We start from the raw sequence: 12,721 nt of genomic DNA, 5'->3' as shown, positions 1-12,721 counted from the left end.
CTGCCAAAAAAATCTTTCTCTTAATATGATGCTTTCCTGAGTTTCTTCAGGGTGCAAAATTGGACAGTTATCAGGCAAAATCTGTGGGGTTTTTTGTGATGTATCCAGTATTCTTTTCCCTATCCATATTGAAAATGAATTGGCAATAGCAGTTATTTTGCAATAGTTTGGCACTTAAGCTTCCAGCTTTCTATGGAACCTGGAACTGCAAAGGAAAGAAGAATTAAAAGACTGCTTAAAAAATGAGCTCCTTTTTAGAGCAACTATAGTTTGGTTTTAAAGAAGGTCCTGCTCGTTTTTTTTTTTCATTTGAGCCTGTTAATGCATCTCTGCATTAGTTGCAGTCTCAAGTTTATCAGTTAGTCTTTGTGATGCAGGAAATTTGTATTGAGAGAAATGGAATTCCTCCCAGTTTTGTGTAGGATTGAACAATGGCACATTTTAAATGTGGGGTGTCTCTGCCTAATGAGAGACAGCTGAGAGGTGTGGGTGGCCAGCTCAGCTCTCCTAAGAGAACTGTGTCATGAAGTCTGGTGCATATTTTGGGTTGTTTTTTCTTTTTAGACTCGGATAAAATGCTTTTGCCTGGCAAAGTGCGTGTCTGCTCCTTCTCTTACTTAAGTTGCTGGCAAATCTCCCGTTGATTTTAGTGGAAGCAGAACTGGACACCAGCTGGACCCAACTTCATATTTCAAAGTGCTTTTTTCCCTGGTGTGAATAAATGCCCCAGTGTGCAAATAACTGTGCTGTTGGGTGTCATATTTTATTGGTGAAAATATATCACTTTCAAATATCAGTTGGCTATGAAAACATCTTGTTGCAAAAAGATCAAAACCAAGAAAAAGCTCACTCTGTGTAAAAACAAACAAACAACTCCCCAAAACAAACAATTTCCCCCAATTTGTGAGCCCCCTGGAAGTTGCTGGCATCATGAAAACAGAAATTTTCCACTTTGTGGACATAATAGGAGTCAAGACTTTGGGGCTCTCTTCCAAGCCTGTGCTTGTGCAACACCATGCGTGTGGTAGCCGTGGCCTCAGCTGATCCCTTTTGGAGACGGGGAGATTTCTATGTCATCTTGCATTTCAAGAGCAGGTTGTATCATAATTTAAAGACTTTTAAAACCAATTGTGGTATCTCCAGAGAAACCACTTGCACAAAACTCCTTCTCCCACCATGTTTTGTCTGCAAGAGAAATAAGGGAACAAAATGGGTGAAAAGTGACAACAACAGCAACAACAAAAGCAACAACCAAAAAAATCATCCTGAAGCAGGCACTTGGACTAAGTAGACTAGAAATTTTGTTTATAAATAATGACAAGAAACATGTAGAAGTAGGTGTCTTTTAAACAGCCTTCATAGAAAGCCTCATCTATATTTACTACAGGAAAAGGTAGCATGATGTCTTCATAGATTATGTGAGATGACATATTTTTTTCACCCAGCTTGTTCTCCTAATGTAGACCACAAGATCTTCAAATAGTTTCTGTCTGAGAAGCCACCTAGTCGTGGTTTAGTAACTGCCAGCAGTACAGACTATCACACCTCTTCTTAAGCTGTTCCAATAGCTAAATGCCACTACTGTTGTATAAAATAAAAATAAAATTCATAACCCACAAACTGAATAACCCAGCTGCCTCTACCTCTTTTCTAGCTGAATTTCTCCATTTTCAGCTTCTCACCAGTATGTCTTGCACCTTTTATCTTTAGACTGAAGTCATCCATTTTACCAGATTTCTTACGTAGATAGTCAGAAACAGAGTTCATGCTTAGACTGATAAACTCAGGAGATTGAATGCCTTGAATTTCTGATTAAAATACTTGTTTTATTCTCTAATCACCCTCATGGAGCTTCTCCAAACCTGATCCAATTTGTCAGCATTTTTTGACTGTGGACACCAACTTGTGATGTGGTATTGCTACAGTAATGTCCTCCTGCATGTGAATAAGTGAGAGAGTCTCACAAAGCCCACATAACAGCTCTTGTTACCCTTTGCAGAATTGTGGGATTTGGGGAGTTGTCATTGCACTGATTTTTCTCCTAGGCTTTTCATTCTTCCCCAAAGTCATGACCTCCTAGAACAGAATCCTCCTTTTTTTGTGTGTGTTCTGTATTTTATTGTTAATAAGACATACAGAAGTTTGGACATAATGACACTCATATTGTTGACTTCTAGTCAGTTTAATAAATGATGCCTAAATTGTTACTGGTGACTTGACCTTATGCCCTCTTTTTTTGTGTGTGTCCTTTCCAAACACAATTAATAATTAGTTTCTGTATGATTTAATTTCATTAAGGAAAGCCCCAAATGAGGCAGACAATACATACTTCATGAGTTTGCCCATTAGAAGCCCATATATTTGTTTATGATTTCTTGCTTTAAATTGCACATTGAATTCTGTCAGTCACTGAGTTGTTAAGCCATTTGATAACTATCCTTCTGGGCTTACTTAATAAAAAATTTTGCCTTACAACATTGTGTCACACTGCACAATTTATCAAAAACTTTACCAGAATGATATTTTTATTTTTAGCAAAAGCAGAAGATAATCTTCAGAAGTTTCAGAAGGTCTGTTTTGGCAAACTTGTATTGAGGCAGTTATAACAACATGATGCCAACATTAAAACTGCCATCAGTATATAGTAACTTCCTTTAATTTTCGGTTAATGGAATGCAAAATCAGCCATTCCTTTGCCTCTCCCAGAAATGACATCAAACTCATGGCAGGGGGCTGGATATCATTAAAAAGTGTAAGTATTCCCTGGTACTTTTGGAAAAGTATCATTGCATGTGAGACGTCTCAGAGTTCTCTGGGATTTTGTGTCTCTTCCAAACTTTCTAAAAATCTGTATTAGTAGACCAGAGATCCCCAACAGCTCCTCTTTTATACTTGGCTGCAAGTTTTTAAAATATGAAGATTTAATAAGCCTAGTTTTCATACCTCTTCCTGGATTAATGCTGAAATATGCTCACAGCATCATCCACTGTATGACTGGTTGGATGTAGCTGCCTTTTCTGTGTAATCACTGATAACCTGAGCATTTCCACTTCGTTAATTTAATACAGATTAAGAACCAGAAGAGATCACCAGACCCTGTAGTTCAGCTCCAGAATGTTATATGTAAAATGCCAACTCCTTAAGAAGTGTGCAGAGTTATATAAGGCAGGATGGAAAAGTTTTGGTGGTGTGCTAGGTAGAGCTGGTGCTGATGCAGGTATCCATGATAAGCCTTAGGTACCTCTCTCAGCCATTACTTCCTGGCACATCCTCATGTGGAACCAGCCTTTTGCAGGCTCAGAGAGGGCAAGTGAATAAACCATTGTATTAAGGCATTTAAATCAAGTTTAAAGACCAATGAGTATAATGAAATACGGACTGAGAAAATGGAATTTGTTTGTGTCTACATGTTCCTACTAGAATAATTATTCCCTATTGGAAACTTTTGCCTGTCAATCCCCAGCTATTTAAAACTGCAACAACAATATCCAGTTGTTGCTTTCTTGTGTCCTCAGTCTTTATCCTAGCTTTTGTTAGGGACAATGCAGCGGTATTCATCAGCAACAATAAGACTGTTATGTTTCATTGTGTTTTTTCCAAAGCTATACAATGTTCTATCCATTATGGAAGGGTTGCAGTCAGCTGAGTGATGTTTACATGTCACTTCCATACCCTAATAAGAGGTATAAAAGAAAAGTGTATTGTAGCCAGCAGGGGAGAGTTTCAGCTTGGAAGGCCAGGACTTCTGCCTTGTATAGAAACCTGATCAGGGAAGATAGCACTGCACTGCTTAGTGTGCTTTTATTTTTGGCCTCTGTTTTAGTGCCACAAATCTCAGTATTAGCTGCAGCAAACTGCTTATTCATGCTGCTGTTGTGATCATTTGCTTTTGGGCAGTATTAATTTTGCGGCTGTGCTAAGTTAGGAACTCATTCCCAAGGACATCAATGGTGTGGCTGTGTGGCTTGTCCTGGCAGCGGCTGGTCTCGTCCGTGTGATGGGGCTGTTCTTCACAGTGTTTGCTGGCATTCCCATAAAAGCATTCCCACACACCTATGCCAGCAGGATCAGCACTTTTTCTGGAAGCAGGGTCTTTCCTGGTTTCTCTAGGATGGTGCCTCACAGTCACATGCTGGAGGTGATGGGTGTTTCTGATACATTCCTTGGGTGTTTCTCTGTGCGTTTCTCAGCCCTGGTTCATGTGGCTGGGCCCTTCTGCTCTTTGTAGTGGCAGCTCATTTCACAAGACTCATGGAAGTCATATGGCTGCCTGAGGTCATCAAAGAGGAGATGAGGATCCCAAGTTTGCGAGTATGTGGGTTGAGCCTGGGGGTGCCTTTCTAACACAGCTGTCAGGAAAAGCAGAGGTTCCACCACATTTCTGCTTTTTAAACACGACATCCTTGATTCTTGACTTCGGCTCCTGGGAACTATAACTGTTGTCTGGATTCATGGGAGGTTGAGAGAGAGGAGGAATCCTAATAATTAAGACTTCTTAGAAGAAGAAATGAAATCTGTTCCTTAGTTTGGATATGGGTGGAGCAGGATTCCTCTTTCTGTAGACAACTGGAGAAACATTTTCATATCCTCTGGTGTCTTTAAAGTTAACAAGGCAGGAGGAAGATCTGAGATGTGCTGGTAGTTACTTGCTTCAAGGTTGTCAGACCCCAGTGCTAAATCACTCAGTTTATTAGTCAAAAGCTGTTTTATGGTTTTAAACATTCTTCTTGATAAAATAAGGGCTGTTTTGGTTGAACAATAAAGCTCGTGACCACAGGTAGTATTCTTAACTATTTATAGATGGCTTTTGGTGCTTCTTCCCATGACTGCTCTGTGACTGTTTATATAATTTACCATTAGTCATCAACAGACTGCAGAGGTTGCTTGTTGAGGAGGTTGACTCAAACTGAGTGGTTAGTCAAGTGCTATGGCAAATGCCAGCCTTTCTGTTGAAAAGATCATGTCTCAAGACAGTGCCCATTCTGGATTGGGTCCTAGTTGGGAGTTAGGATGGGTTTCTGCTCTGTGATCCCATTTGTGTGACAGTTTTATGATTCTGTGATATATATGCCTGCAAAAGCTTGAAAAGGGACTTTAGCTTTTTTCTCAGTCCATGTTTATCAGTGCTGGTGGGAACTCTTTTCCCATCACTAATATGTTTTTCTTCTTCAGGAGATGAGGAAAATGAGGATCACTTTGCTGTGAGACACTGGATTTTGGTCCCAGCTAAAGACAGGAGCAGGAGGAGCTGGTGCTCTTGCCCATCTTAAAATTGTTTATGAGCTTGGTTACTGTACTTGTCCATTACTGTACCACTCCAGGTGAAACTGCATCACAGGCTGGGAAGGAACCTGTCTCTGTGTGAAGTCCACAGAGACTTCTGGTTTTTTGCCTTGCTCTGTAGTGCAGAACACACTGGATTAATCTCACGTGGAAAATCCACTCAGTAAACTCCCTGTAGGTGATGCTTCTTTTTTTTCTTGCAACTATTGTATTTATAGCTTTTGATATTTTACTGTAGGCCTTGTACTTTCCTTGGCTGTATGAGGGAATTCTGTACAGACTATTGTCAAATGAAAACATCAAAATGGGAGAACTAGGAATGAATGGCTGGTTGGTATTGTCAGGCAGCACACAAAGTCCTGCATTTTGGCACTTTTTTCAGGTGGACAAGGCTATTGTCTTCAAGACCCATGAAGCAGTGAAGCCCCTCTGTGGTGTGTGCTTGCCACTGGAAATATTGTCAAGTTAACAGGGAGGTGGGAATGTGAGAGTGTCTGGGATTTGCTTCCCCACTGCCTGCTGTCTGTGGCAGCCACAGAGATGTTTTGATTGAAAACTTGACTGCTGCACTAATGTGCAGGCATTGGCAAGCTGCTGGATGCTGAGAATGCTTCTAGTGCACATATTTTTTTCAGAATTTTTTTCATTAAAACCAGTAGTTTTGTAAAAGTAGGAAAAATAAAAGTTCAATTTTAATGCTAAATACTTGAAGTGACCATTTTCCCCCATCTGTGTTGAGCATTGGAGACCTTACTTAGTTCTCTTTATGAAATCTGAGGTTACACATACACCTACAATTGTTATGTCACCTTCTGCCTCTGTAAAGCTGAGTGTTGACTGCAGGTGTTCTGCAGTCAGAGAGACTGAAGGCTTTCAGGAGACTGAAAGCAAAATAAAAATGCCAAGTAATTGGTACCCCTGACTCTCAATCCAGCATGTCTTGTGTTGCAGAACATAAGTAAAATGAAAGGGAAGATCTTCAGAGAGCTGCATGCAAATTTTGACTGGTTGTGGTTTTGGAAGTCAAGGAACAAGGCAATACAGAGAATGCTTTTTAAGCTGTTCTATCAAATGTCATATCTCTGTTTTAATATTTTATGTGATGTGGCTTCTTTCAGATGATCAGCTGGATTATCTGAGATCAGAGAAAAGGGAGTGGTACTACTGAGCTGCAGAAAATAGGAAGAAAGTGCTGCCATGGCAGGGTAGGGCATAGACACACTGGCTGCAGAGCACTGGCTATTTGTGGAGCTTGTTTCAATATACACATCTCACAGATAGCCAGTCAGAATCACTGAAGTGGAGGTGTTTTATTTATAATCAATAAGTTTAAAACAAACTTCAAAAAAAGTTTATACAACACTATTTTAGAATTTTTCCCCTGGGATTTGTTAGATAAGACCATTAGATATTTGTTTTCTGGACAACTTTCCTGTTTGTGTGCTTACTAATTATAATGGAAAGACCTACTAAATTATGTATCTGTGTTAAACAGCTTGCTTTTCAGACAAATGAAATTGGCCGCAACTCTCATTTCTTCTATTTTTATCTTTCTCTTAAAGGGCAACACTTTAAGGAAAATCCTCCTGTATCGGTACTTTAAAGGGGAATATGGAAGTGGAATGAATGGGCCCCTGTCTGCCAGCTACAGCAAAACTGCACAAGTTGGAGGTAAATCAACACACATCATTTCAAGAGAGCAAAAGTAGCAGCACCATTTTTTCTAATAGGCACATTGGGCATGCTCCAGGCATTCAGCTGGTAAATAAATCAAACATGTTCTGTAACCACTTAGTAGAGAGGTAGTATCAGACTCTTCTATTTTTAAGTTGCGCACACTTGTCTCAGATGGTGCATTTGGAGTACCAAAGCAGGTACCAGGAAATCCCCATCCAGAAATTCAGTGAAGCAGGAAACTTTTTAAGAGAGATAGTGTGTTTCTGGAAATGAAAGATTTTTTTTGACATTCCAGATCCTTTATTGATAAATGAAAAAGATCTAAGGAAAAGCTTTTCACAAAAATACTGGCTAGACAAGGGAACAGATTTTTCTGAGAGGTTGGAGAATGTGTCAGTTCTTATTACAACTTTACTGGACAAGACTCTCATGAGCCTGTCCTATCTTCCTGTGGGCAAGAAGTTTCAGTAGATTATCTCTGTAGGTCCATTATAAGCTAATTTTTTGTATCATTCTGCTGTAAAAGCCACAGGAAGTTACTGCAGGGTGGTTTCTAGGAAAACCCATAATAATACATGTCGTAGGAAATGAGGCTGGAGCTAGGTATAGAGGCAGGTCAGAACTGCACTTTGCATTTTCACTGCACACTGAAGGCATGCCCAGATTTGTCAACTTTTGCAGATGTTACCCAGCTGTTCCTCCTTTACTATTTCAGTATAGACTCTGAAAATCTTTGCAGCCTTAAAATTCTGTACACCAAATTTTGCTCTGTAACAAATAAGAGACTGAAGTTTTACTATTTTTTAGTTCTCTCTAAAAAGTGTGTGTGCATATGGCATCATCACAAAGTCTGAAGCATTTTAATCAGTTTAATCAAAGTAGTACTGGCTGATTAAAGCAGTACTGTATTTTTACTAATGAAGTAGGCACAGTTGCATCTTTAGAGAAGTAAGTATAGCAGGAAAGATGATCATCTTTGATAATAAAAGGTGGTTGATTTAATGAGCTAATACAATTTAGCAAAATTTCTTCAACCCACACCTTTAATTTGGATTAACTCGAGTCTGTGTTCTTAAAAAAAGTGTCATGATGATGGTGATGATGGTGATGATGATCTAGGAGTTGGCAAAAGCATTTGGCTGGAAGGTCAGTCCCATAACCAGGGTGGATTTACCAGGACACAGTTTTAGTGTAGATTAGGCCTGAGACTGAAGAGCAGATTTTAAAATGGCGTCACAGCATTGACCCTACTCACAGTTTAGTGTATGCAGCAGTGGAATTTAAAAAGGGTTCAGTGAACAAATCAGTGTCCTTTCCATCTTATTTATTGTCTGAATATCCTGACAGAACAATGGCTTGGAGATTTTTTTTTATTTCTTATTCTTAGAGCCCAACATTGCAGTTTCATACAAAAATCTTGTCTTTATCAAAGGGAATTTTGCCTGACAGAATTTCAAAATTAAATTTATTACTGTTGCTGTTGTGTGCTTTATCACTACCAATAGGTTCATTTTCATATATGCGTGTGAAGCAAACACGATTGGTATTTGTGTATTTGTCTAATTTGCAGGTGGATTTTCGGGACAAGATGCAGATAAGTCTGGGGTGACCATGTTTGATATCCAGTGCCTCCTGGACAAAGAGGGTGCCTCAGAACTGGTCATAGATGTGATAGTGAACACCAGAAATGACAGGATTTTCTCCGAGGGCATTCTGCTGGGTATTGCGCTGCTTGAAGGTGGAAATACTCAAACACAGGTTCTTGTTTAATCTGCTTATTCACATATTGATTCTCAGATGCATGTGGTCTGGAGACAAATAAAGAGAACCTTTTTGCTGTGAGTTCTCTGAGAAGTTTGTCACTAGAATATGTACCACTGTAATACACATGTAAATATGCCCTATTACTATGCAGTAGCTCTTTGGGAGAAGGAAATGTTTTTCAGCTCTCCCTCTCTGTGTAGCACTGTGCTGCTTTTAATCTGGTCATTGCCATGTGAGCATTATCCCCAGTTATTTTATGTCAGTCTTTGTAAAATTAAAAATTATAATACTTCTAAGTTTATAAAAGCACATTATTTTCTGGAAACCTTCAGAGACATTTATCAAAATCTCCAAAGAGATAAAAACCTGGTCATTTGAGAAGACCAGTATCCCAGCTGATAGAAAATATTTGCTTTAAACTGTGGTTTTCTAGGTGTTCTCACCCAGATTTAGCCAAAATCAGATGTTTGGGGGAAGAGAGAGAATTGATATGAGGAGGGAAGGCTGGGAGAATTGGGATTGTTTGCAAACTGTTGCAAATGGTCCTCAGCCTGCTTGACAGTTATACTAAGGTACTGGAATTAATAACCTAAAATAATATTTAATAATAAATTCTGTCTGTAGCACGAAAAATGAATATAATCCAAACTATAATATTACATATTTGATGTTCCCTGCTTTCTCTTGTTGTTAGATAATAAGTTACTGTTATTTGTAGATGGAATATAATGACTAGTAAGTCTGGAGAAATGGAGAGTGTCACAAAGTAATCTAACTTCAAGTACAATATTGTGACATTTAAAAGACTGCAAATAGCACAGTTCACCATTTTACCAGAATTTTAAAATATTATCATCAGCCTTTGTTACCAGCCTTGTATATCACTTTGTGAAAGAACTGCTCAGGCAGTGGCCAACATTTGTTCTGTGTAAGTGAAATAATTATTCATCATTTGTTTCACAAAAAAAAAATAGTGTGTTTTTGTATTTCTTCTTCCTTAGAAGATTGATATCTAAAGAATTTTTTTTTTCTGCAGTATTCGACTTACCAGCAACTAAAGGAGCAGAAGAAATCAGAAAGGTTCTTTAAAGTGCTGTATGATCGCATGAAAGCTGCTCAGCAGGAGATCCGATCCACAGTGACAGTGAACACTATTGATTTGGGGAGCAAGAAGAAGGAGGATGACAGTGACCTCACCATATCTGTTCCCAAAAAGAGAGGTAAGGAGGCACCCCTGGAAGGAGGGGAGCAGGGCTTGATATTGACACTGCATGTGCACTCATACTCTGCTGAGTTGATCAATAAGCTTTAATATTAATCATTGCCAATTTGCATATTTTGCCTGTTTTTCTCTGAATGACAGTCCATCTCAGGTTGGCCACAAGAAATTAGCTTTAATGAAGTCAGTGAAGCTCTGCCAGTTTGCATCAATAAAAGATATTGAGCCGTATTTTTAGAGGAGCAGAAGCAAAGGCTGCTGCTATTGGGGATATTTCACAAGAGCAGGCTCAGGAACTGATTTCCCACCCTGTGGTCTTCCCATTGTTCTCATCATTTATTGTATATGAGAGAGAAATAGTAGGGCTTTTTGTGTTAATGTTCTGTTTCACTCTGGTTTGTGGTTTATTTGGAACGTGCTATCCCTGCATGAATGTTGCTTTGATATTCTTTGTGAGTTGCCTAGAGGTCTTTGAAGAGTTAGACACCAACAAAGAAAAAGTTGCATTCATTATTATTGTTTTCTTATTGTTTAATCAAATGGGGAGAAAGACTTTCAAAAATGAAGGAAAATTATCTTCTTTTCAGTTAAGGATTCAACTCTGCATCTGAAGGAGGGAATGAAAGGACAGTTAACAGAAGCATCTTCTGCAACCTCCAAGGCTTACTCTGTGTACAGAAGAGAAATGGACCCAGAAATAGATCTGATGGGCTCAGGAGCAGATGCTGCAAATGCAGAAGAGAAGTCTGCAGAAGAAGCAATCATGAGCCCTGCCATTGCAATCATGCAGCCAATACTGAGATTTCTTCAGCTGCTGTGTGAGAACCACAACCGAGAGCTCCAGGTAAAGTGTTTTGAGCTGAGCTTTTATAGGGGTGTTGTTAGAGGGGCTGCACCTTCATAAGGGGAGAAAAACACACTTGTGCCTGGCCCCTGTTACAGAATAGGGCTGTCTGAAATGTTGGGTCCAAGGGATAAAAGAACCCTTTTCAAGAACCATTTGGGTTCTGTGTTGGACTTCAGAATTGCTTGGGGATCTCAGCACAGTCGCATGGAACTGAGTGGGGTCTAAATGTCCCTGTTAGTAAGGTTCTTGTGCACGGTTGATAGATCACTTACCACAGAACTGAAGAGCACAGGAAGTTTCTGGGTACTGCCCCTTTCCCAAAGCATCACAATTGAAGGCTTTAAGATGCTCTGTGTGTCCCTGCTATCAGTTCTTCTGGTAGAAATTACTGTCCCTATAGCAACCTCTGCAAAATGTATTTTCTGCAAATATACATCAGTGCTGTGACCAGGAGTGGTTCCTCCCCTTCCAGCTGTGGTTGGGGTGGTTTGAGCTGAGCTCCATAATGTGCCACCAGACCTGCTTCGCTGTGGGGCAGCAGCTTCCAAGAGAAGGGCTGTAATGGGTGACTGGGAGCAGGTCTGCAGGACATATAAAAGACATTTAAGGCCAGTGCAGATGTTTGCCAAGACTTTCCTAAGTCTTCCCTGCTCTATGATTTAATCAGATAATAGTTCTCAGTTGCTGCATTAAGGCCAAATATATTTTCTATAGTAGTGCAGTGTACTTCAGTACTGAGACTCAGTGGTCATATGGTTATAAATTGTATCCTTCAATGTTTTCACGAAAAAAGACTAAAAGACCTTGTTTGCCTTGACTCTCTTCCTTTTTTTTTTTTTTTTTGTTGTGTTTTGTGTTCCTTTCCTCCACCCGCCAGAATTTCTTAAGACATCAGAACAATAAAACAAATTACAACCTCGTTTGTGAGACCCTTCAGTTTTTGGACTGCATCTGTGGGAGCACCACAGGTGGGCTGGGCTTGCTGGGGCTTTACATCAATGAGAGGAACGTGACTCTTGTCAACCAGACACTGGAGAGCTTGACAGAATATTGCCAGGGCCCGTGCCATGAAAACCAGGTAGGCTCAAGAACTTCTGGATGCAGAAGGCTGTACCTGAATGTTGCTGTCTGGGTGCTTATCACAAACCTTTGAGTATTCCTGATAACACAAATTCACTTGGAGCTGCTATCACTAGGCTTAACAGGCTTCAAGTTTCCTAAGGCCTGAGCAACCCTTACAAGTCAGAGCTCAAAACATACTCTTCCTGTAGTACCTCTTCTTCCTCTCAGGGTTTGCAGACCTTTTGGACAGAGTGTCATGTTTTATGTTGCCATGTCCATGGCTTAAACCTCACTTTGTGAGACTGGATTTGGAGTCAGAGTTTTGGAAGTGCATTGCAAACACAGACTTGTTTGTGTTTCAGTGTGTTTCATTTTCACACATTTTTCCCTTGCTGGTGTTTATACATCTTGCTAACACTTACTTTCCTTATTTCACATAACTGCCACAAAGTTTAACTTACCCTCCTGCCATACCACCTAGCAGCATCTTTAATTATGGTATCAGTAGTGAAATGGATGACACTAAAGACCATGCTTCTGATCTTCTGTGCCTTCCTCACTGCAGCCTTTTGACTTTTGGTAAAAGTCTCTTTAGTGCCATTCTGAAGAAGTGTAGAAAGGTAAAGGATGTGGTTACATGCTGCCATATTTGATCTGAAGAGAACTGCAGTGAAGTTGTCATAGTGGATGAAACTGCAGAATTTTTGCAATGGATTAGCAGTGGTAAAATTGTGGTGAGCAAATTACAGAAGCAATCTGTTCTCTATGCTAGAAATAGCTGAAGAAATTCATGCAATATTAATGCTTCTTCATTAATGTGCACCAATGAAAAGAAAAGTGCTATTACTGCCATTGCTGGTAATCAGCTG

General features: G+C 39.7%; 1 protein-coding gene across 6 annotated transcripts in view; it reads left to right on the top strand.

Moving 5' to 3' along the window:
* ITPR2 (inositol 1,4,5-trisphosphate receptor type 2) overlaps nt 1-12,721 on the top strand; it is a 242,085-nt gene that overhangs the window by 158,479 nt on the left and 70,885 nt on the right. For all 6 annotated transcript variants that reach the window (XM_059846045.1, XM_059846044.1, XM_059846043.1 and 3 more), the window contains 5 exons: nt 6,846-6,954; nt 8,531-8,718; nt 9,761-9,944; nt 10,531-10,787; nt 11,668-11,868. In XM_059846045.1, coding sequence (XP_059702028.1) covers nt 6,846-6,954; nt 8,531-8,718; nt 9,761-9,944; nt 10,531-10,787; nt 11,668-11,868 — 939 coding nt within the window. The remainder of the gene's footprint in view (nt 1-6,845; nt 6,955-8,530; nt 8,719-9,760; nt 9,945-10,530; nt 10,788-11,667; nt 11,869-12,721) is intronic.

The sequence above is a fragment of the Haemorhous mexicanus genome, chromosome 5 (assembly GCF_027477595.1).
Source record: "Haemorhous mexicanus isolate bHaeMex1 chromosome 5, bHaeMex1.pri, whole genome shotgun sequence".
Classification (NCBI taxonomy): domain Eukaryota; kingdom Metazoa; phylum Chordata; class Aves; order Passeriformes; family Fringillidae; genus Haemorhous; species Haemorhous mexicanus.
This window is presented reverse-complemented; position numbering and strand designations above follow the sequence as displayed.